The 26,009-nt window shown below is 34.4% G+C and overlaps 1 protein-coding gene and 1 long non-coding RNA gene across 3 annotated transcripts; both read right to left on the bottom strand.

Moving 5' to 3' along the window:
- Nucleotides 1–2,298: 2,298 nt before the first annotated feature.
- LOC126972812 (AP-2 complex subunit mu) lies at nucleotides 2,299–15,629 on the bottom strand. Its single transcript, XM_050819882.1, has 11 exons — nucleotides 15,423–15,629; nucleotides 15,140–15,327; nucleotides 13,252–13,414; nucleotides 12,898–13,013; nucleotides 12,575–12,677; nucleotides 12,172–12,294; nucleotides 10,154–10,313; nucleotides 8,126–8,359; nucleotides 7,634–7,772; nucleotides 5,094–5,222; nucleotides 2,299–4,390 (listed from the first exon to the last, which is right to left on the bottom strand). The coding sequence occupies exons 2-10, from the start codon at nucleotides 15,314–15,316 to the stop codon at nucleotides 5,115–5,117; spliced, it is 1,323 nt and encodes a 440-aa protein (XP_050675839.1). The 5' UTR covers nucleotides 15,317–15,327; nucleotides 15,423–15,629; the 3' UTR covers nucleotides 2,299–4,390; nucleotides 5,094–5,114.
- A 6,006-nt stretch (nucleotides 15,630–21,635) lies between these two features.
- Nucleotides 21,636–25,832, bottom strand: LOC126972894 (uncharacterized). 2 transcript variants are annotated; one of them, XR_007731202.1, is made up of 4 exons: nucleotides 25,438–25,832; nucleotides 23,643–23,828; nucleotides 22,212–22,744; nucleotides 21,636–22,128 (listed from the first exon to the last, which is right to left on the bottom strand). It is a non-coding gene; the product is annotated as an uncharacterized LOC126972894 (long non-coding RNA). The 2 variants fall into 2 exon arrangements; XR_007731201.1 differs by lacking the exon at nucleotides 25,438–25,832 and having other exon boundaries at nucleotides 23,643–24,191.
- Nucleotides 25,833–26,009: the final 177 nt, after the last annotated feature.

Raw genomic sequence — 26,009 nt, 5'->3', positions numbered from 1 at the left:
ATACTAGCTGACCCGGCAAACGTTGTTTTGCCATATAAAGTATAATTCACGCGATAGTTTTATAAGTAATAAAATATTGCCTATATTATAGCCTGTACATCATTTTGTTCTATTGTCAATAGTTTTTGAAGCGCACGCAAAAATAGGTTTTCGATTTTACACCTTGTGTTACAAAATAGCAATTTTATAACGGATCCCTAATTTTGAAAAAAAAACATAGCCTATAGCCTTCCTCGATAAATGGACTACCCAACACTGAAAGAATCATTCAAATCGGACCAGTAGTACCAGAGATTAGCGCGTTCAAACAAACAAACAAACAAACAAACACTGCAGCTTTATAATATTAGTATAGATTATCTAGTTAATTAAGTTTTTCTTTTACGAAATATGTGTATCAATGATAGTATTGTTATAACTTTATTTGTTCATTACTTTGTCGCATTAGGTTAAACCTGTAATGATGGAAGTAGTGTGGTTATATAAATAAATAAAAAACAATTTCGCTTCGCTAATGTTTTCTCTCTTGCTGTATCTCCGTTAAAGATTACCTTCTCTGTCTCGCACGCTTTGATTGTCCATACGATAGGTAATATATTGTAAGTCTATGGAAGACTTTTATCTGTTTTGGACAGATTTTACTGGACGCTTTTATGATAAAATGAGTTGTTTAAGGCTCTCAAATCCCAAAATCTCGCCAAAATAGCGCATAATTGTAACCATTTCTTGACGGTTTATATAAAGCTGATATTTTTACAAAAAATAATTATATATCTACAGAATATGAGAAGAAAATTCGTTTTTTCTTTACATTTCTATTTATTATAGACAGTGCGAAAAAATCACCAAAATACCCCTAACTTAACAGTTGGAGCCATGCTAATCATTCATCATAAACTTGATAAAAATTGTATGAAAATTTATTAATTGTACACCAATACTATATAACATGACATAGTTTTATTAGTTTTGTCAAGAAAATTGTATTGTGTTTGTTAATTAAAAATGCTTCTAATTCTGAATTAAGAATATGACGATTTTGTGCGAGAGAGGTAACCTAGCTCCGCTCGATTCCTCAAGGCCATTGGCTCGGTCCCCAGCCTTAATAATTTTATGTAATTTCTTAGGCTGGACGGCAGTGATCACTTACTTAGAGATAATGCGCAAACAAGCTTGCTACCCCATTCCCCATTACTATTTTTAGTAAGAGTGCATTTGGATATTCAAATTTAAATATTTTTATTCAAAATAGGATTTAAAATCACTTATTGAACGTCAAAAACTACCACCCATTCGAAAGAGACTGCCTCAGACCTGAGAAGAATGGGCGCAAGAAACTCAGCGGGCCTTTTTTTTATATAAAATATGGATTACAATGTGATATCGTACAATAATCATTTATAATTAAAGAGCCTGAGGGTGTTCGCTTTATTCCCAGTCCTTGGTGTCATTAAGAAAATCGTTTATGCTATAATAACCTTTCCGACACAAACATTTTTTAACAATTCTTTTAAATTTCGTAACACATTTGTTTTGTACATTTTCTGGGATCATATTGTAGAAGCATATACATCGCCCAACAAAAGACTTACTAACTCGACCCAACCGAGTAGTAGGCATAACAAGTTTATGTTTGTTCCACGTGTTAACATTATGTTATGCTATTAAATAATAAGTTTAATTGTACAATGTTACTTTGTAAATGTTTCTTTAATTGTAAAACATATTTTTGATGAAAAAAAAAAAGCCCGCTGAGTTTGTTGCGCCCATTCTTCTCAGGCCTGAGGCATTCACTTTGGAATGGGTGGTAGTTTTTTTGACTTTTAATAAGTGATTTCACATCCTATTTTGAATAAAAATATTTGAATTTGAATATGAAAAATATGAATGTCACAGTTTCTAGAGAATTCCTCAATGTGCTTATGAACATACAAAACATTATCAAAAATATATTGAGAAGCAACAGTCAAAATGTTTATTTCTTTAAATTTTTCTCTTAATGATTCTTTAGGACCTAGGTTATAAATCGCGCGAATAGCCTTCTTCTGCAGCACAAAGATGGTATTAATATCGGCCGCACTGCCCCATAACAATATACCATAGGACATAATACTATGAAAATAACTAAAGTATACTAATCTCGCCGTATCTATGTCAGTTAACCGTCTAATTTTCTTAACCGCATATGCTGCAGAACTAAGCCTATTCGCCAATCCTTCAATACTACAAATTGAGATATGAATCAACACACTTGACCCAAATTTTATTAATTGAAAATTACCAAATAAAAGTCAAATATTATAATTTATAACATTTATTGTATATATAACTAACTTTACCAAAGAAGCATTCTCTATCAGCATGCAAGATACATAATCTCAAACATCTACTAACCAATATTCATTTAAATATATTTTGTAGAACACTTACGACTAAACTGTAGTTTTATTAAACCATCTATGTTTCAATCATAATTAAATACGCTACAGAGAAATACCAAACGGCGATATTAAATATGTAGTGATACAATAAATTTATTTTATTTAAATTTATTTATTTTATTACTTTAGAATGATGAACAATAAAAATGTATTTTTAAAGTTTAACATATTTTCAGTATAATAATAGGCTTATTAATAAAAACTAACTAAAATCCATAAAAATAAACATCTAATAAAATTTAAACACACCATTTCGAATAAACATTTATTTTTAGTTCTAAAAAATAAAAATATAAAAAATTATGAAAATAAAATGTTAAAAGCCTGATATAATCTAAAGGAATGATGTGGATCAAATACCTACATAATATATTATACTCTTTTATTAACGCTTTTTACACAGAATAGCTTAGATATAATATATATATATATATGCAAGCCTTAGAATAGTACTGACGATATTCGGCTATAATAAAATTATATTTCATAAGAGTTCCGATGCCGCAAGAGCTAGTACCGTTGGCTCTCATTCGTGAGACGCCGGTTCAATCCGCGTATCAAAGTATTTTCGAATTCATCTTACGATAAATGAAAACATCTTGAGATAACCTACACAGCTGCGAAAAAATTAAAAGGTTGTGTGGGATTTTGACCAACTCGTACTGAGCTCAAACAGAAGTTGGGCCTCTTCAAAATAAGTAGTCCTACACATCGCGGGTGTAAACGCAGCGTTGCAGAAACCAGCCCGTGAATGCAAATACGTTTAATTTTGGAGAAATTGAGAGAGGAAGTATTATACAGTGTTTCTTATGTTCGTGGTTCTCTTTGTGCTGTTTTTTTATTTGCTTTTTTATATATGATGGCAGGTTATAGTCGATCGCAGATTTCCTTAATTGAATTACTAGTGATGGTCTTCGTTAATTGCAGAATTCGATAGCAGGCAGATTTTATTCAATGACCATTTTAATCGGTGAATTATTGCCATACCATTATTGCGTACCTAACATTTGATGGTAGGTGGTTGATTGAATCAATCTAGAATCTATCACTTACTCCGTACCTCATTTAAGTGGTGGACGACTCTAACATTTTTTACCAACCATCGCCTAATAGTGAATAGATGAACTGTTAATCTATCACAGAGAGTGAGACATATAGAAACTTACAACAAATATCAAATGAACATAGCCGCTTATAAGTCACCTTTATAAAGTCGTTAAAAAAATAATGATAATGAAGTTATAGGTACATGTTAGAAATATACGAAGTGAGATTCACTATTTTAAAAATGACAAACACGCCGAAACCATACAAAATATATAACTGTTTGTTTTTGTCGGTTTAAATACATTTCCTGTAGATTGCTTGTAACATTTACTGCCAACAAGTTTCTGGAATACACTTGTGTAACAAATTATCTCTAATTTAAAAAAAATGAGATTTGCTCTATGTACTATTATTATTGTTTGGCTTGATAGCGTATACTTTTAAATTTCACCAATTACGACTGTATATTATTCAAATTCTGTTTCCGTTTTTCCGGGTTCCGTGAATGAACATGGTCACCGAAAATGAAAGAAAAGAAACTAAGAAATTTGTTACTGCTGAGATCATTCACCGCGAAGAACACTATTGATTGTTCTATAATATACAAAATTCTGATCGGCTTCTTAAAGATTGACACTGAAAGCTGACCTTATATTTAATTTTGTTGAAACAGTGGGTTTGACTTAATTAAGACATCACTGGCAGTAAGTTAAGTTACAGCATCATGATTTTCACAAATAATTCATATTTTATTGTATTTAAAAGCTAAATTTATATGACAACACATATAAATAGCGATATTCAAATTCCAGATTCCAGAATAATATTACTAACATAATATATAGATATCTATCATATAATATTGTTGCCAGCAGTACACATTTGCAACGAGATGCATAGATCTGTAACAAATATAAAAATTATTATTAAATATTTAATTAATCTACATAATTATATAAATAAAAGGCCCAACCAGCCGTGAACCACTTCGATATTTATAGAAAACACAAGTACAATCTAAAATAAAAATGGAAGCGAAAGCCATTGCAGAGACTTGGGAGTGTAATCAATAAACTAAGGATCAATTAGGATGAACACCTGATTCCTGTCGCCAAATTCCACCTTCGCACGACACGCCACAAGTTAGGATATCATCCCCACCATCTGGATGTGTGGCGGTCCTCCACAGTGCGGTTTACAAGGAGCTTTCTTCCACGGACTACAAAACTGTGGAATGAGCTTCCTTGTGCGGTGTTTCCGGGACGATACGACATGGGTACCTTCAAAAAAAGCGCGTACACCTTAAAGGCCGGCAACGCTCCTGTAATTCCTCTGGTGTTGCAAGAGATTGTGGGCGGCGGTGATCACTTAACAACAGGTGACCCGTACGCTCGTTTGTCCTCTTATTCCATAAAAAAAAAACAGGATGAAGATGGACTATGGATCAGTCCCAGCTATGAGTTACGGGAATGTAAGTCAAGTCAAATCACCTTTAAACATTGAACCACAGCTGTGAATATTAAGGATCAGAGGTGACCACTGACAACTGAATATGCCTCAGTTGCTTTCCAATTCAAAAAAAAAACAATATAGTTAAACACTTACAATAGTCCAATCATAGAGTATTCAGCATCTAGTCTCATAGAGTCCGGAGCGACCGATGTAGCGGACCCATTTAATCACATCATGGTCTGAGTAGTTCAGTTTTGGCTCAAACACTTTCAAGTAACGCACCTGGAAACAAAGTTATAAACAAAAAAAAAAATAAGTGTGATTACATCATCACTAAGTGTGCGACTCTTTCGTTAATTGAGCGTAAAATAATATTTTATTTAAAGTTGTGATTTCTTTTTTTTACGGATTCTTGAAAAACCCAAAAATTTTGAGCGGCACTTCATTTGCGCTCATCACCTTGATACATAAGATGTTATTTCTCATTTGCCCAGTAGTATTTCACTAGCTACGGCGCGCTTCAGACCGCAACAATAATAGCCTCACGGCAGAAATAGGCGCCGTTGTGGTATCCATAATCTAACCGGAATCCTGTCCTAAGGAGCCTCCCACTGGTATACTTTAGGAATAGGATAGGACATTTTAATTTTATTTACTTTGTGTGGTTCTGTAATACTGACTGTATATTTATAATAAATGAGTGTGAAAGCGATCAATAAAACCTCCAAATCTTGAAATACTTACTACCTGTGTAATAGTGTAACCCAAAAAAATATTTGTGCCAATAAATGCGTTTTCATTCATGTACATAAATGTTGTTACATATAAAAATGTTCGTTATTTGATAAATAAATATATAATTACTAGCTGACCCAGCAAACGTTGTATTTCCGATATTAAAATCGCGATACAAAAGTAACTGTTGATCGTAGATGGGTGAAAATTAGTTGTATGTATTTTTAATGCTTAAAAGGCATAAAAGGCATAAAAAGGCATAAAAGGTCATAAAAGGGCATAAAAGGCATTTATTTTCTCAAAATTGATTCCTTTAGAATTCTTTTTGATGTCATTTCTTATACTACTAGATACTACTACCGCTTCGGAAACAAATGGCGCTCTGAGAGAGAAGAAGCGGCGCAAGAAACTCTCCCAGCATTCTTTTTTTATGCGCTCTTTTCAATAAAAATATACAATATTGTACAGTCGCTATAAAATAATCACAATCTAGTCCCAGGCTGTCCGATCATTTAGATATTCAGCAGTGGAGTAATAGGATTTACGACAGAGCCATTTTTTTATAAAACATTTAAATTTATTTATAGATAATGCCTGAACAGTGGCTGGGACTTTATTGTAGAAGTGTATACATTTACCCTTAAAGCTATTATGTATCTTATGAAGCCTACTAGAATTAGTTACAAGCAATCCCTTATTTCTAGTGTTATAATAATGAAAATCACTATTAAGAGCAAAACGGTGACGATTTTTGTGAACATATATTAAATTTTCATAAATGTACTGACAATAAACAGTCATAATATTTATTTCATTAAATTTTTCTTTGAGAGACTGTCTATAACCAAGCTGATATATAGCACGAACAGCTCTCTTTTGCAGTGCAAACACTATATCAATGTCAGCAGCATGACCCCATAGTAATATACCGTACGTCATGATGCTGTGAAAATAACTAAAGTACACTAATCTAGCGGTCGCAACATTCGTGTACTCTAATCTTTCTAACTGCTTTCTGACATAATCAAACAAAAAAAAAATGTCAAAGAAATGTCAAAAAAATTAAAAAAAAAGATTGGTGTGGACCACCCTTAACATTCAAGGGGATGAAAAATAGATGTTGTCCGATTCTCAGACACCCAATATGCACTCAAAATTTCACACGAATCGGTCAAGCAGTTTCGAAGGAGTTTAACTACAAACTCCGCGACATAAGAATTTTATATATTAGATTTTATAACTTATGTGTTCTATTCCACAGTTTAGTGTGGTGAATTTATTTGTTATTACGAAAGTCTGCTTGGTACCTAGGTAGTAAATATGTAATTAGGCCGTTTTTGATTTGGTAGATTTAATTAATTATTTTCGAAATGTAATGAAATTAATTTAATGAAAAGCATTTCGAAGTTTATAGGTACATAGCTTAGATTACCTGGACGTCATACGAATTGTTTTGATTTTGGGGTTATATTACATTTTTCAAATAACATCAAAACCCGGGGTTTGATTTCAAAAACGGAAACTGGGGGTGTAATCTTTGGATTTTTATGTACCATCTAAAAAACTCTGAATTTGATGCAATTCTAGGCGGCAGTCCATAGATTTTTGCGCAATCTCCTTTGTAGACACTACATAATATACTATTACAATTTTTTGTGATATTTTAAGTGATACAATGAAATTTGTAAAGTATTGCATATAACCAGAAAAGAAGGTATATATACAGAGCCTATAATTGCTGCTAGACAACAGATGAAAACAGGACAGGTTTATTACTTTAGTGTGCATGACAAGCTACGTGTTACACTCGTGATTTGTGACTTTGTGTTAATGTGCGTGGTTTGCTCAAAATAGAGGTTAACATTCGACCTGAATTTTTTTCGACGTTTTCACAGCTGTCAATATCTAGAAGTATAAATGATGTTAGTATATAAAATTAAGTACATTAAATGTAGTACCTTGAATCCTGAGGGAGCAAAGGGCACTTCAAAGCCCATTGAAATGGGAGGTCTGGTCCACTTCTTCTTTGTGTCTGTCTCCAGCAACTCTATCTCAGCGGAGAGTTGTGTCTCCTTCATGCCAGCCATGCGTTTGATTCTGTTATGCAATATACATATTATATTCAATATTATATGTTAACCACGGAATATAAAACGCAGGTGGAAGAGTCTCAATTATGTGGAGATCCGCAATATTGGCTCAGCTAGGTTTAGTTAACTTTCTGTAATATGACATCTAGATCGTAACGAAAAATATTCCTATGATTTAAAATGTTATGAATATTACTATGAATTATTACAATAGCAGATAACAGTTCCATGGAAATATGACAGCTTTTTCAAAGATTTTGAATGTACTATACATAAAGTAATTTGGTTGCATACAAATGTAACATTTATTTCAAAGCTATTAGAGCGCTTCATATAGGAATTTAGTGGAGATTTACTTACTTCCAAACAATAGCATTCTCTGAGGCCTTATATTTAGCCTTCCCCTTTAAGCAAATGAGTTGTACACCACTAGTGTTCAGCGGTGTTGGTATCTTGACTTCAATCTTCTGTCCTAACAGTGAAGGCTTGAAGTTGGACTTCAGTACCACTTTCACTTCCATCTTCGTGCGACCCACTTCACGGACTAGAGGGATCACTCGGAACGGTAGTGATATATCTTTTGTAGTACGGTATCTGTAAGCAGTATGGATAAAAGTTTAGAGGGTACTTTTATAAATTATTCATATTAGTTTAGTGTGTGACAAACTACGTCTTACACTCGCGATTAGTATGACACATTGTGTCAGTGTGCGTGAATTGCTCAAAATCACAGCTGTCATAATTATCTAGAAGTATAAATGATCTAAGAGAGGGACCTAATTTGAGCTGTGTGCCTTGGACTAGTTGATTTAAACAAAAACTGCACAAGTATCATGTCATCTTGCTGTTCAAGTTGGTTCTTGCTGTATTTGAGTGATTTCTAAAAATTTCTAGAAATATACACAGGATTATAAGAAAATGACACTGAAGAGGTAAGTGTCAGGAAAATGTAATAAAGCTATTGTCAAACAGACAGCGAACCGAAAGCGTAGCGAATCGTTTTCATTTTGTTATGTATAATATTGTTTGTTACATAGCTTGTCACATAGCCCAAGGAAACCGAATACGTAGCGAACCGAAGTGCCTGTCACGCCAGGAGAAACTAAAGCCAGCGACGACCCATATAGCCGAATGGTTAGTGAGCCTGACTACTAAGCTAGAGGTCCCGGGTTCGAATCCCGGCAATGATTTATATTTATGATGAAAATGTATGTTTGTTTCTCAGTCATAGCTGTTTATAATGTATATATATGTATGTGCGCGCTAGATTATGGCCGGCTTGGAGTATTACCGTGTTCTATTTATAAATCCCAGCTTCATCGAAGTTCTGAGGTCTGGGTTAGACCCCGTGGATCAATATTGCCATATTGATATTATATATGACAACCCCTAAAGCACAGTTGTTAGTGACCCTGCCTACTCATCATTATATGATGAATATGAATGTTTGTTTCCGAGTCATGGATGTTTATATGTACGTTTAAGTAAGAATATCGTATTAAATATATCTTTGTCTTGTACCCACAGTACAGGTTTTGCCTAGTTTGGGGCAAGATAATTTATGTGTCAAAAAAAAGTCTGTGTTTATTTAACAAAAGTTTGAAACGAGTGGCAACGCTTCGGTTTCGGTTTGCTATGCCTACTTTTCGGTTTGCATTTTCCATGCTTTCAGTTCGATTCGCATTTATGTTTGACAATACCTTTAGTGAATGAATGGAAAATGTTGGGGTGGTTTGCCTTGTAGAGTTATAGTATTTTAGTTGAGAAGATTAACAGCAGCTTTATAACATCGCGCACGCAGTGAAGTAATGTCAAAGTAGTCAGCGACCTCTATCTGCAGCGCCTACCTAACCAACTTAATGTTTCGGAAACTGAACTTCACATCCAAAATATATATTTTATCTAGGTATAACATAGTTTTTGTTTTAATAAAGCAGTACTTGTCAAAAGTTAATAGTAAGAATTAAATAAATTATTATTTCCGAGTGACCACGTAATTTATATCTCAATAAAAAACAATGATAATATACAAAAGAGTTTTGTAGACTGCAATACTTTATAAACGTAATGATACAAAATGATAGAAAATTCGTTATTGTGGGTTTTTCCTAAGTGGTAGACATATACCATCCGGACGTTTTTGCAGACCTTTTTAAGATGTACAATATTTTTATCTATCTTGTCGGGTAGAGCCAGTGTTTGCAATGTAAGCGCAAAAGTGTTTATTGATGACATTTCTCTTCTAAAATATGCATGTATTAAACATATAAACCTTCCTTATTAAAAAAAAACCGCATCAAATCCATTGCATAGTTATAAAGACAGTGGGAAGTGACTTTGATTTATGTAGGTAGATGTCTATTATAAGCCATTCACAAGTTTTATTACCTCATGAGTTCAAACTCGCCATCCGGTGGTATGAAGGATATGGAGTGCTCGGTCTCAAACTTGCTCAGCTTCACACACTGGTGGAACTGGCAGTCATCAATAACCACCACAGGCTTGCCTGAGCGCCCAGGGTCACTGTCTGTGTTGCCACTTATACCACCTAAAACATTCATAAGAAAAAACAAATTATTTACATTTGGCAATAAAGCCAAAGAAGAAAGACAGGCAAAGAATGGCAGAAAGTTTGAATGTGCACCAAAACATCTTTATGATAATGCAATTTAAAACTGAACAGCTCGTTCACCAAATCTAATATTGGCACAGTAGGTACATACTTTTGACGACCCCTACAGCACAGTGGTTAGTACACTGTCTACTAAGCTAGAGGTCCCGGGTTCCAATCCTGGTAGGTGCAATCATTTATATGATGAATATGAATGTTTCTTTCCAAGTCATGGATGTTTATTTGTATACAGGGTGTCCCAAAGTTATGGGACATGAAGGGAAAGTACCTTAAATAAGTACTAACTTTTAAAAATAACATAGTCTTCTTTCAGTAAAATAGCCTATCTTCAATATTTAATGTACTTTCCCTTCATGTTCCATAACTTTGGGACACCTGTATATGTATTTTTAAGTATATTGTATTAAATATATCTCTATTTGCTTACTTATAATTTGTGAGAATATTAGTGATTCTTTATCAAATCAAATCAAATCAAAATCAGTTTATTCAAGTAGGTCACGAAAATGACACTTATGAATGTCAAAAAAATAAAATATTTTTCTTATTGAATCTACCGCTACTTCGTAAAGGGTTGAGCTAATGAGAAGAAGTAGCAAGAAACTCATTGCCACTCTTTTATATCAAGATCTACAGATCATTTCAATTACAATATAATTTGTAAAATGTAAAATGATGCAACAAACACACTCAAATGTCAAATAGTCAATGTGTTACACGAGTAAGTCAAAAAAAAAAATGTAAATTAATACAAAAGTTATTGAGTACAGTAGCTGCATCATCCACATACACCATAAATCAATAAAGGTATTCTGTGAGCATTTTATAAGCGATTATAAATAAATAAACATGTATATATCCATACATATATATGTATACACAATAACTTTAAAGAATCTGAAACCGAGTCCCCGGCAACAGGATCATCCCGGCACCACAAGCAGCGCCTGTTCACGAGCATGACGCATGAGCCAGCCATTGCCTCCCTCAACCATATTTTAGGAAAGGGGACGACCCGTCCCATGTCGCCGCCACATATACACACTTATCTCTAAGATAAATTACTTTTTTGTTATTTTCATGGGCAGCAAGCAGTGCTTGGCTTTTCTTCACTAGAATCGCCATAATAACATAAGGCAATGGGCGCATATTTCGATGCTTCAAATTTAAAAACTGATGACACAAGTATCATACCTAAGAAATTACAACTTCACATTGGTTCAAAAATTAACTATGGCAATGCTTCTGATTGGCCCAGAACAGACAACAAATGTCATCCACATATCCATTGAAGATGTTCATAAGGGAAAACCAGTTCTAAGTTGATACTGCTTTTACAATGACTTCAGCAAGGGTAAAAGTTTTCATTTTGAAAAACAATAAAAAATACCTGAGTATAAAATCTTGATTCATCATCAGGAAACCAGAAACCTTTCTATATGACGTAATATAAAAAAGTACTATCAGTGTGTAAGTCATATTTAATTATTGTGCTTCTTACCATTGGATGAAGAAAAAGACGAGAATTTTTAAATATTAAGCAAAATGTGAGTTTAAAGGTGGATTAAATTAAGAATAGCTTCATCCCATGACTTCGTTCACATTAAAGTCGTATCACACTCCCACTGATACTCTTCAAAAATTCTCCTTTTCGGTATCCATGACATTATGCAAAATTTTATGATGATCGGTTGAGTACTTAAGGCGGGAAACATTTACTAACAAACTCACATTCACATTTATAATATTGGTTAGGATTATGGTGAATACTTACCGTTGCCCTTTCCTTTGGCTTCCATAACAATTTTGTCATTGATACCAAACTTGCACTCTGGCATGCCGGATAGATATGACTTCATAACAACCTTTCCAGCAACATGAGCAGATAAAACTTGACCTAGTACAAAAAAAATGTAAATTATTTACTGAATCATAACAAGTTTTATAATACCATGTGTTTTAATCATGATCCCATATATATATATATATATAAAGGTATATATTATATCCTAACACAATAACCTTATTAATTTCAAAATCATATCCGAATCGACAATCAAAGCCAAGGAATTATAAGTAACCAAATTTTAAATCATGTTATGAAGCAAATTCAAATTAAGGATTGAAATCAGCTATAACATATTCATCACAAAAAACAGAAAAATATTAATATTTACCTTGTGGAGACATAAGCAAGTTGACATACTCCAGCACATCAAGGAATAATTCATTTCGTCTATATTTTATCCCTTCACGGCGCCATCCTATTTGTCCAGTCACCTGCATTGAAGTATGTTATATAGTTTACGTAAAAAATTTCTTTTTTAAATATGGTAGAAACACTAATTCCATTCTAGGTTACATTTAAACCACTACACAACCGGTGATCTGATTGTGGATGCAAAGCCAATCTAATCAAATCAATAGAACTTAAGCATGATGCCAATCACTAACAAAAAAGTGTGGCCATTTCAACCAGGGATTTAAGTATTCCTGTTACCTGTGATGTAATTTGTGCTTGCTCTTCTTTAGAAGCCGACTTAATTCCCTGCTGAGTTATAAATGTCTTCAGAACCCCAGTGTCTGAATTTTGTGGATATCCAAAGTCAAGGATCTCTGAAAATAAGAGAGTAAGTTAATAAATGCAATAATAGAATCAGATGAGTTGTGTTGTGTTACGGTGGATTAATTGAGGTATTGAGTACAAAAACATACAAACAGATATTAGAGCTTAAAATAAAATATTTTGTAGTTTGTAAATATCATTAAACATATTGATATAAATTAAGAAATTAAAGAAACACTTTCTAAGAAATCTTCAATAAATAAAATGTATTAATATAAAATGTTTTACCATCCAGCAGCTCATAGATCAATACAAAGTTATTCTTGATATTTTCCTCAGATATCTTGCCAAAATATGATTGCATAACATCAATAATCTTCAGTAGGAACTCAAACACCATTGCAGCATTTACATTCTGTTTAGTGACCGCTGCCAGCCATATATTAGCTCTCTGTACAAACATAATTTAACAGCATAAATAACCATTTATATGTAGATATCCACAAGTCTTATGAATATAACACTTAAAAGGCATTAAAGGCATTTATTTTCTCAAAATTTATTCCTTTAGAATTCTTTTTGATGTCATTTCTAATATACTAGATACTACTACCGCTTCAGAAACAAATGGCGCTCTGAGAGAGAAGAAGCGGCGCAAGAAACTCTCCCAGCATTCTTGTTTTGCAATTTTTTTAATAAAATTGTATAATATAGTATGGTCATTTCTATAGCTATAAAATAATCACAATCTAGTCCCAGGCTGTCCGATCATTTAGATATTCAGCTGTGTAGTAATAGGATTTACGACAGAGACATTTTTTTATAAAACATTTAAATTAATTTATAGATAATGCCTGAACAGTGGCTGGGACTTTATTATAGAAGTGTATACATTTACCCTTAACGCTATTATATATCTTGTGGATGACACTGGATCTGAATCGGATAATGGTTGCGGTTCACATTCATGTGCATAAGAACAATAAAACAAAAATGAGTATTTATGGACCAATTTAATCCATGCCATCCTAAAAACAACAATTTTAGGATGACATGGAGTCATCCCGAAGTCAATAAGCAGGGTGTTACTAGCCCATAAGGGTGGAGGTTACAATATAATATGATGGGAAAAGTAAAAATTTTAGAAATAGTCAAGGGTTCATTAAATTTTACACAGGGAGTACAAATCTTAATCTCTATGGAGATTTTAATTAGAACTATACACAATCAAGTTGCAGACAATGTTTTCTCTCTATACCACTTCTTGGACAGGTCTACATACTTCTAAAGTTTTCTACTCTTTCTCTTTTAGGAAATGAAAGTTTACTTCCCTTTTGGGATATAAATAGCATTTTTTATTGAATATTGGTATGGGAATAATTAACTATATTTTATCATAACCATTTTATTTATTAAAGTAATGTAAGACAAAACAGGGCACTACAACTACTATGCCCTTACCATGTTTAATAAATATTATAAAGCTGCAGTGTTTGTTTGAACGCGCTGGTACTACTGGTCCGATTTGAATGATTCTTTCAGTGTTGGGTAGTCCATTTATCGAGGAAGGCTATAGGCTATGTTGTTTTTTTTTTTGAAAATTAGGGATCCGTAATAAAATTGCTATTTTGTAACACAAGGTGTAAAATCGAAAACCTATTTTTGCATGCGCTGCAAAAACTATTGACAATAGAACAAAATGATGTACAGGCTATAATATAGGCAATATTTTATTACTTATAAAACTATCGCGTGAATTATACTGTATATGACAAAACAACGTTTGCCGGGTCAGCTAGTGTTTAATAATCTGTCAGTCAACATTATGCTAGTGGCACACCAAAATTTTTATCTATTAGATAAATGGCTTAGAATGCAACAAATTTACTATTATGGTGTCACATACTTAGATTACAATATATTAATTTATATTTTTTTTATATTCGAAAACAAATAACTAATCTAGGCTGGAACAAACTGAGCTGTAGTATATGATGGATGATATGTAAGTAACCGAGGCAAGCTACTGACTGTTTCAAATTAGTTTTTTAAGTGATAATATTTAATATGTAAAGCAGGTGCACGAAAAAATATTCCAATCGAAAAAAACATTAAATTGAGATTTATAATTATTTAACCTAAATAAGAACACACAGGTCTCAGGAAAAAATCTCACCTTGATGTGAAAAAATGATGTGCGAGCAATATTAGTGACCGGAGACCGTACTTGCTGACGAGCGTGGATAACGTTGACTCTGAACGCATCCACAGCATTACGACCTATATCATCTCTATAGACTCTTGATATCAACACCTCCCCTTTGTGATTATACACGAACAATCCCCCAATCATTTTGGGAGAACCTAGAGCATTACGAAAGTTATGTTAATAAGCTTCTAGATTAGAAGAACAATTTGATATCCAAATCAATAAGAGTACAGTGACTTCCATAACTTACCTTTTTAACACATAGATTCTAAGGAGAAACAATAACCTCCTGCTATTTAAAACAAAATACTTCTCATTTCAGTACAATAATGAAATAAATGAACTGAAATCGCTGGTTAAATGTGAACCCGCCCCCATTTACATCCCAATTTTTAAATTTCCAATTTCCTATTAGCTTACTTCTTACTGCCCGCTGTCGTCTTGCTGAATGCCAAGTTGAAATTTGAAACTTGAAAGTTGACACTTCATACTCCGAGTGAAGTGTCGGTGACGGTGATAGTTACGACTGATGTTTCACAATGCAACAAAAATGTCCAATGGTATCTGTCAAATTTCTGTATGTCTATGTCAAACAAGATTTCTCGAAATGTGAACTCGATAGATATGCACGGTTTGCAAATTATTTCTTAGTCGCAAGTCGTTAGTCGTAAGTTAGCGGTGTCCGAGTTCTAGGCCTGAGGTGCATTTCAGACAGAAGTTGTTCAGCTCGGCTGCCCGTTAAACCGTTAATGTGAAGTCAGTCCCTGACCATCCAAACCCCAATGCATACTGCGGCTTGGATCTGGCTAATTACATGCCTATTGTCTAAACCTCCTTGCCAGTCTCTGCTCTCGATAATCATGAACAGCCAGCTATTGGCATATCAAGAGGAACTTCAGTTTATCATTGTCATATAGTAGGGCTTCTTGTATACCTTACAGGTACATTTACCTGAAAGCCCATTGGCTTTCGCTATAGAAAGCTAGAGAGTTGGCAGTTGTAACGAGGGCCATAAAATGAATTTATGTCACATGGAGCTTCTATCGAAACTCGATCATAATATGAGCTTCCTCTGAGTTTTACGCAAGTGGTTCATCAAATTTCCTGCGGGCGCAGCATGCAAGTCAGACACTGAGGCCATAAATACCTGTAGTCCCCAAGGCTGTGTTATCTCAAACATGGTTTCTTCTGCATATCACTGATATTTCAGGTGACAGTACTGGAGGTTAGATCTGGAGAGTATACAATGGTCATGTAGTTCTGTCTCGGTAGATCTGATAGTGGGGATGATTTCCTAATTCTCTGCTTCTCTCAAAACTTCCAGCATTTGGGCTTCCCGAGAGCTTATGCAAATGGACCTCTAGCTTCCTCACAGGGCGCAGCATACAGGTCGATGTCGACGGTTATTGCTCTAACCCGAAGCCCGTGAACGCTGGAGTGTCCCAAGGCTGTGTGCGATCTCTCACACTATTTCTTCTGCATATCAGTGATATGGTGGACACCTTCAACATAGATTGCTTTGTAGATTTCAACACGGGCGATGCCAAATACACAGGCCATGCAGGTCTCTCTAGGGAAATCGTCGAACAGTGCCGGGAGAAACTTGTGTCTTCTATCGAGTCCTCTCTTAAGAAGGTCGCGGAATGGGGTAAATTGAATCTTGCCCAATTTACCCCCAGAAGACCCAAGTTTCACGTTAACCACTACAGAAACCCTGTTTATTGTATCACCGCTCTTCGACACCACTTCCCTTATAGCCTCGCCTAGTATTGGAGTTCTAGGTCCCGAAATCTCGAGCGATTGCCAATTCCGCGGTCAATTGGAGGGTAAAGCCAAATCGGCCTCGAAGAAACTGGGCGTCAAAAATAAAGCACGTCAATACTTCAAGCCGACCAAAGCGCAGGTCCAGCCACATATGGATTATTGCTGTCTTCTCTGGTCTGGCGCACCCCAGTATCACCTTGATCCATTTGACCGCGTACAACGCAGAGCAGCTTGAATTGTGGGGGACACAGTGCTCTGTGAACGGCTGGATCACTTGGCGTTGCGTAGAGACGTCTTTTCAATGTGCGTCTTCTAGCGCATTTATCACGGGGAGTGTTCTGAAGAGCTGTTTCACCTGATTCCTGCTGCCGAATTCTACCTTTGCACGATATGCCACAAATTAGGATATCATACCCACTATCTGGATGTATGGCGGTCCTCCACAGTGCGGTTTTCAAGGAGCTTTCTTCCACGTACTACAAAGCTTTGGAATGAGCTTCCTTATGCGGTGTTTCTGAGACGAAATTACATGAGTACCTTCAAAATAAGCGTGTACACCTTCCTTTAAGGCTGGCAACACTCCTGGGATTCCTCTTTTTTTTCCTCTAGTGTAATTTCTCTCATTCTGTAGCTATTTGAAACTGGAATGGTATATAACTATTATATAGGCTCTACAACGCTGTTTGCCCTATTTTTTGGCATCATCACTGTTATGGATTGACTTGGGAGCAAGCAAATTGAAAGAGCTTCAAATTTTTAATTCTTTTTCTCTTCGATTATTGAAAAACTGTACACGAAATACTATTCTCCGTCTACACGACTCTAATCTGAAACTTGAAAACTGAAGTTATTTTGTCTGTTGTCAATGGTTTTGGAAAAAAAAAGCGCGGGAACTCTTGATTGCTTATTGCGGTCTTTTTAACTATAAAATTAAATATTTCTATTATATTTTATATCATCCTCATATTTTTGAAAAGTATCTAAGTATTTGTATACGTTTATCATTTAATTTGTTTAGTATAAGTAAAAGACAATAAAAGTAAAAATTTTGTGATTTAGGTTTGTGCTAAGAGATGTCGAAAAGGCGGAAAAAAACCAAGCCGGAACGAGATAAAGGTGAGTCTATATTAGATTCCCCCTCTGAAAGTAGCGAATACTCAGATTCGCGTACAGTTTTGGAAGACCACGAGAACTTTTATTTGCCATATAGGGTGGCCGACTATTGTCGCCGATATCCGGAAGACGCAGGTGCCGGTCATGAATTAATAGTCTTCATAGAGAGTGTCACTGAACAGCCACTTGGTAGTCGTGACATGCTTACTCTTAGTAGCTACTTATCGCGTTTCATTAAAGGCATTAAATATCTTAAGAAACTCAACAAATATAAGATAGGAGTAGTGTTTGAACGACCCAATTTGGCTAATACATTCCTAGACAACACGACATTTTTAAGGGAACAAAATATTAAGGCGTCCATCCCAGCTGGTGCCACTGAATTGTCTGGAGTGATTTCCTCCGTACCCATTGATATGTCCAACAAAAAAATTTTCAAATCTTTATCAAGTACAAAAAAAAATAATTTCTGTTCGGCGTATAATGAAAAAAAACAAATCCGATAGTGGTTTTATATTACAACCTACACAGGCAGTCATTATTACCTTTGCGTCATCTACTTCACTCCCAGATTACGTTCACTTAAAGATGTGGTGTCTACCAGTGCGACCTTATGTGCCGCCAGTTAAGCAGTGTTTCCGATGCCTTAGGTTTGACCACTTGGCTAAATTCTGTAAGAATGCTCAGCGTTGCTCAATCTGCACTGAAAATCATTCATATAAAGAATGTACTATACCTATTGACAAAGCAGTATGTGTGCACTGTAAAGGTGCAGTATCAGGTCAATGCCCTATAAAACAAAAAAAGATATTGGATAGTAAAAATAAAAGTAAAACACCATTATCAGATTTTTTTAAACATCCAACAAACTTTCCATCACTCAATAAGACAGAGAACACACAAGACATCATTAATTTAATTTTATCCAATCCAGCAGCAATAAACCTAATCACAGAATCAATAATCAAAGTCATTACACTAAATAAAACACAGAATCAAAGCATTAGCTCACTAGCAATTAGTTCAGCTATTAAAGATACCATAGAAATTAAAAATAAAACGTCACATTCAACTGTCCTAAACTTAACATAGTACAGTGGAATGCTCAAAGTCTGTTGAGTAACAGACTTGAGCTTTAAAACCTTCTTTATGAGCAGGACATACACATAGCACTTATATCAGATACTTGGCTTAAACCAAATATATAGTTTTCTATCAGAGGTTATACAATACTAAGAAATGATTGAGGTAATGATCACAATGGTGTAGCAATTTTTGTTAGAAATGGCATTTATTTTCAAAAGTTAGAAACATTTTCTGATAACTAATAATAATAATAATAATAAATCTTTATTTGTTGCAAAAAAAATACAATTTTGCTTAAAATTACCCTCGACCCCCAAACTAGGACAGCCCGTGACATGGGGGTCAGTCTCTTCCCAGTTGTGCATTGTAAAATGTCAAATAACAAACATCAACGTATTTTAAGGTCTAACAATGGAAGTTATGCAACAAATTATGAACACAAACTATTTTATATATAATGTAGGGCGTGTATTGTGTGTTTGTGTGTGTATGTGTGTGTAAGTGTGTAGGTGTGTGTGTGTGTGAGTATGTGTTTAGCTTTTTATTTTCAAATGCTATACCTGGTTTACAATGCATAATTTTAAGTTTTGTATTAATATTTTTGAAAAGATATCGTCCCAAATAGTTATATTGGTGCTGTGCAAATGAACTTTTTGTTCGGGGAATGTGTATTACAGGTCGACGTCGGGGGAGTACTGTCCAGTGGTGGAATTCGGTGCATCCGATGGTAACGTGTAACGCTTCTGTCTATATACAGCTGACTTACCGTAAGAAGTTCAGAGATAATCTACGAGGAGAGAATCTACGAGGTTTACCGAGCATCACCTTTATGATAGCTCTTTGCGCTCTTTCTACCTCAATAAGGTGTGAGGAGGCTGCTCCACCCCATGCAGGTATGCAATAGATCAGTAGGGATTGACATAGTGCTTTATAAACCTGTATTATCAATTTGGTGTCAGCAACGTCACGGAGGTTTCTAAATACGGGGATTAGCCTTCTGACTCTATTAGCAAGTGCTGTGATGTGGGGATGCCTCTTTAGGTTTTCGTCGATGACAACTCCCAAGTACTTCATGGTTACTTCTTTACCGAGTACTTCACAGGAGCAGTCATTAGGAGTGACTTCTAATTTGTTACAGGGAAACTTGTGTAACTTAAGTTTGAAATTAGAAGGGGGCTGGGTGACTCGCGTTATACTAAAGCAAATGTACTTGGTTTTTTGAGCATTTATGGTGAGTAGATTATTTTCCAATGTTTTTGTGATCCTGCTAAGTCCAATTTCAGCTGTTGTGCGGGTCTCATTCCACGTTCTCCCATGAAATATTATGGCAGTGTCATCGGCAAAGGCAATAAGTTGGGCATTATCTAGTCTTATGTTGCAAATTTCATTAGCGTATACTAAAAAAAGCGTCGGTCCCAACGTGCTACCTTGTGGAATGCCGTGTGTCACATTTAGGTTCTTGCTAAAATATTCTGCGACTTTTACTTTTTGCGTCCTTCCTAATAGGTAGTTATTAAACCAGTCAAGTGCGATTCCTCGTATACCAAGGTCTTCCATTTTTCGGAGTAGGAGAGGTATGGACACGGTATCAAACGCTTTCTTGAGGTCAAGAAATACTCCCAGGCATTTGTTTCTTTGGTCCACGTGCTTGGTGACAGTATTGGAAAAGGAGATCACAGCATCTTCTGTAGATTTTTTAGCCCTGAAACCATATTGGTTACTTGCTATCAGGTTATGTTGTTCAAGATAGCGTATTAGTCTTGAATTAACCACCTTTTCCAATACCTTACTCAAGGCTCTTAGTAGTGAGATGGGCCTGTAGTTTGAGATGGACAGCTTATCACCACTCTTATAAATTGGAACAACTATCGCTTGCTTGAATAATGATGGGAAAGTACCTGTCATCATACTGAGGTTACAAAGATGATCAATAGGATAGCAAAGGATATCCCGGAACTTTCTCAATATACTCGTAGGTACGCCATCATCGCCAGGTGCGCAGCGAATTTTTAGGTTCCCCAAAATACCTTTAATTTCTATTGGATCTGTGGGGTTTAACATCATCGAATTCCCTTTATGTGCGTGTGTTCCCTGTTGGGATATTAACTGTTCTTCGGTTTTATTGGTGGAATTTAATATTTCCTTAGCCAATGAACTTCCTACATTAGTGAAGAAATCGTTAACTCCTTCTAGGGATTCCAGTGGATTGGAAGCCAAGCTTAATAATTCATCAGCCGAGGTTTTTTGCGGGCTTAATTGGCATATTTCTTTTATAACATCCCAGGTTTCTTTTTTGTTACCATTTTGTTGCCGTAGTTTATTTTGATAATAATTTATTTTTAATTTCTTAGTTATTTCTTTACACATATTTCTATAACTGATATATTTTAATTTATGTTCCGCACTTTCAGGAAATTTCTTGGCAACTGAATGAAGATGGTCCCGTCTTTTAATACACTTAATTATACCACAGGTAATCCACGGTTTAAGTGGTTCTTTTTCGGCGTGAAAGTATAGTGGTATCCGTAAACTTGAGAATAATTTCTTGAAGTATATTGGTCAGTATTTGGGCTGCTTCATTAGTTTCAGTAATTAATAAAAAGTCTGACCAATCATATTCTACTAAATATTTCTTGATTCCGTCAAAATCGGTTTTGGTTCTAGTATATGCTCCTTGATCGGGTATTCGGGGTGCGGGGGAACCTGGGATCGATAGAAGCAGTGGTAAATGGTCTGTCATGTCTGTATTTAAAACATAGCATTTGGGGTTTCCTACTAGTTTGATCATGAAGTGGTCAAGACATGTTTTTCCATGGGTTGGTTTATTTACTGCAGCGTGGAGACCATGGGACCCTATTACGTCCAGGTAATCGGAAGTGTTTTTGTTGCTTAGGTTAAGGGTGTCTATATTTATGTCACCGGTTAAGACGATGTTACGAGACCTGGTTGTAGTAAGGACCATATCCAGAGATTCAATAAAGGGCCGGATTTCTCTGAAACAGTATGGTCTGTATATACCGAGAATAGTCATGTTTCCTATTTTTTCAGCCAGACAATTTGCTTCTTTGATATTTACCTCATTAACGTATCCTTGTATATCAGAGTTTATATACATAATAACTCCATCGTTTTGGTTAAAACTCCTTGCAAAATGTAGCAATCAAAATTAAATACAAACAAAAAGACATCTCAATTGTTAGCTTTTATAGTCCTGGCAACAGTGTACCTAACTTTGACAAATCTAAATTTAATAGACTGTTGCATAGTATTCCAAAACTACTAATAATTGCTGGTGATTTTAATGCTCACCATACCAATTGGGGTTGTAATAGAACCTATTCTAGAGGTAGAGACATCATGGATGTAATGGACGATAATGACTTAATGCTCTTAAATAATGATCAACCAACTACAGTGGGTACTCATTCTTGGAGACCAAATGGACTAGATCTAACAATAGTATCATCTTCATTATTCCTGTGCTGTGAATGGCAAGTTCATCAGGACTCTTTGGGCAGCTATCACTTGCCTACAATCACAAAATTTTCCATGGTAGTGTCGGAAACTGAATCTTCTTCAATTCCATCCAACATTCCTCCACACAGTAATCTGAAAATAGTAAATTGGGACCAATATGAGAACTTAGTAAATGACTTGTTAAAACAATTTGATATAAATAATTGTAATCTACAGAAGTCTTACAATAATTTCTGTTCCATAATTCTTAGAGCGGTAGAAAATTCAGTACCTAAAACCAACTACCACTGTAACAATATTACTAATCTACCTAAAAGAAAGCGACAACTTCCCTGGTGGAATGGGCAATGTACTAAAGTGGTAGAAGATTGCAAACAGGCTTATCTGTTATTCAAATCAAATTGCAATATCCAAAACTACATTCATTTTAAGCAAGCTCAAGCAAAGAAAAAATGTATATTAAGACTTGAACGTCGTAAATCCTGGACAGATTTTTGCTCCGCCATAAATAGGTTAACACCAATGAAACAGATTTGGACAAAAATGAGGAAATTCAAGAACTTATATTCTAATAATAATTGTTTCTCTAGCAACAATTGGATATCCAACTTTTTACACAAATATATTCCAGATACAGTACCAAATTTGACAATTATCCACAATAATCATCCTTTAAATAGCACCAACTCTTTTATGATTGCCCCTTTTACTATTGAGGAATTAAAAGCTGGTCTATCATCAAGAAAGGACTCTGCATGTGGTTTGGATTGGCTCTCCTATAAAATGTTTAAACTCCTAAACTCTTCTAACTTAAATAAGTTTCTAAAAATATTAAATCTCCTATGGAAGAACTTCACTATTCCAGAAGAATGGAAAACAGACTGTCTAATTCCAATTTTAAAGCATGGGAAAGATTCTAGTTCAGCTGATTCATATCGTCCTATCACACTAAGCTCGTGTGTTGGTAAAATTTTTGAACAATTAATAAAACAGAGATTAATATTTTATATTAAAAGTAACAACCTCTTACCTAATAATCAATTTGGATTTCGATGTGGTCGTTCTGCTTGTGAGAGTATACGGTATTTATGTCTTGACATCCATAGTGCCCAGATGGACAATAAGATATTGGCTGGTGTTTTCTTGGATGTTGTAGGAGCATTTAATAATGTTGATTTAGAACGATTATCATCCATTCTTCTATCCTTAAATGTCCCTGAAAAAATAGTTAGTTGGATATTCAATTTCTTGCATGGTCGTAAACTTTATGTTAGAGTCAATAACCAATTAATAGGTCCTCGATATTCATATAGAGGCGTATCGCAGGGCGGAATTTTGAGTCCATTGCTCTTTATAATCTACATAAATCAAATAAATATTGTTTTGGGTAATAGAGTTTCTAACCTCCAATTTGCTGATGATCTAGTAGTGTATAGTTCAGGACTTAATTTATCAAATGTTGTGTTAGATCTTAATGTAGCACTCAAAAAATTGGAGCTTTATTTTCAATATCTTAGTCTTGAGGCCAGTATTGACAAAAGCAAAGTAGTAATATTTTTCAAAGCATTCTATAAGAATAAGAGATGCAAAAATATATTATGGTACTCAGGAAATTTCAATAGATAATTCAATTAAGTTTTTAGGAGTTACATTTTTAAGTAATTTTAGATGGCACAAATATGTTGAAATATTTGAAAATCGAGCATTAAAGGCCTGCAATATTCTGAAATCATTAGCTGTTACATATTGGGGTGCAGACCCACGCATCTTGCTAACACTATATAAGTCATTAGTCCATAGCCATTTTGAGTATGCCTTCTTTTGTTATGGTGGAGTAATTACATTAGTGAATAAATTAGAAAAAATACAAAATAAATGCTTAAGGATCATAACAGGCGCTTTTAGGTCTACTCCTATTATATCATTACAAGTAGAATGCAATATTCCCCCACTAGCTCTTAGATTCAAACATCTACAAACAAAATTCTTTCTCAAATTAACTTCTATTAATAATCATCCACTCCTATTACAGATACAGGACTATATTAACCGAACTGACAATAATTCCTACTATCAAGTAGAAGGCATCTCTGATTTGTTACATTTTTCTAGTGATCATAATCTATTTTCTAGTATTCTTTGGCCATGTTATTTAAATTCTTATAATTTAAAATATACACCTATTAAAATAATTATTAATGAATCATTAAAATATAAGGAAGATGTATATAGTATGCTGTCAGAGTGGCAAAATTATAACCAACTTTATACTGATGGATCTAAAAGTAATACTGCTGTCTCTATGGCAGTTTATGACATACAACTGCGGAGTGGGTTTTGTCATAGGTTAAATACCTTAGCTAGTATATACACAGCAGAATGTGCTGCCATATATGCTGCTCTAGAATATATTGGAGAACAGTTATATAATAATTGGATCGTTATAACAGATAGCATGAGTGTTTTAAAAGCTTTACAATATCCTAAATGTAATGTTACAACTAATTTCATCATTTACAATATTAGAGACAAATATCAATCCCTAACAAAAGATATTGTTTTATTCTGGACTCCTTCACACATAGGCGTGGAAGGAAATGAACAAGCTGATTATCTTGCTAAATCTATTGTGAATAGTAATCAGATACATACTGCTTTGAACATTCCCATACCACACACAGATGCACTGTCTCATTTTAAAGGTACATTCTTGCAAGACTTTAAGAATTATTGACAACAAGTTGTTCAAACAAAGAGCAAATGGTTAGCGGACATTAAAAACGAAATCTCTCCTCCCTGGTTTGTTAAAAAGAAAAAATACTTACACAGAAAATTTTACACCACAATTTCTCGGTTACGTCTGGGACATTCTCGTAGTGGTGCTCATTTATTTAGGATCGGTGTTTTAGATTCTCCAACTTGTCAATTCTGTAATTTATCCATCCAAACTCTTGATCACATTTTCTTTGACTGTCCCCAATATAATCTTCAAAGATTTACATTGATAGACTGCCTCTTGGATATTTATAAGAATGATGAAGACATCCCGCGCTCACTTCAGCAGTTATTGAAAACTTATGACTGCTTCGTGCCGCTTTACAAATTTATAGTTTCAACGGTAGGCGAAATTTGAAAATACGTCTTGGCTTTTGACACAATCCCTTACACAGACTTAAAACATATTCGTCCATAAATTATTATTGGACTTTAACTTTAATGTAAATTTTAATGTATAAATGTAAATATTATATTTGTAGTTATACCTTAAATTAGTTTCATATTGTCTTATAATTATTACATTCAACTAATATTCATCATTATTACTTATAATTCATGTATAATATATTTCTTATAACGTATATGAGATTTATATTTTAGTATTATATCATAAAAGTTT

Source organism: Leptidea sinapis, chromosome 27 (assembly GCF_905404315.1).
Source record: "Leptidea sinapis chromosome 27, ilLepSina1.1, whole genome shotgun sequence".
Classification (NCBI taxonomy): Eukaryota; Metazoa; Arthropoda; class Insecta; order Lepidoptera; family Pieridae; genus Leptidea; species Leptidea sinapis.
This window is presented reverse-complemented; position numbering and strand designations above follow the sequence as displayed.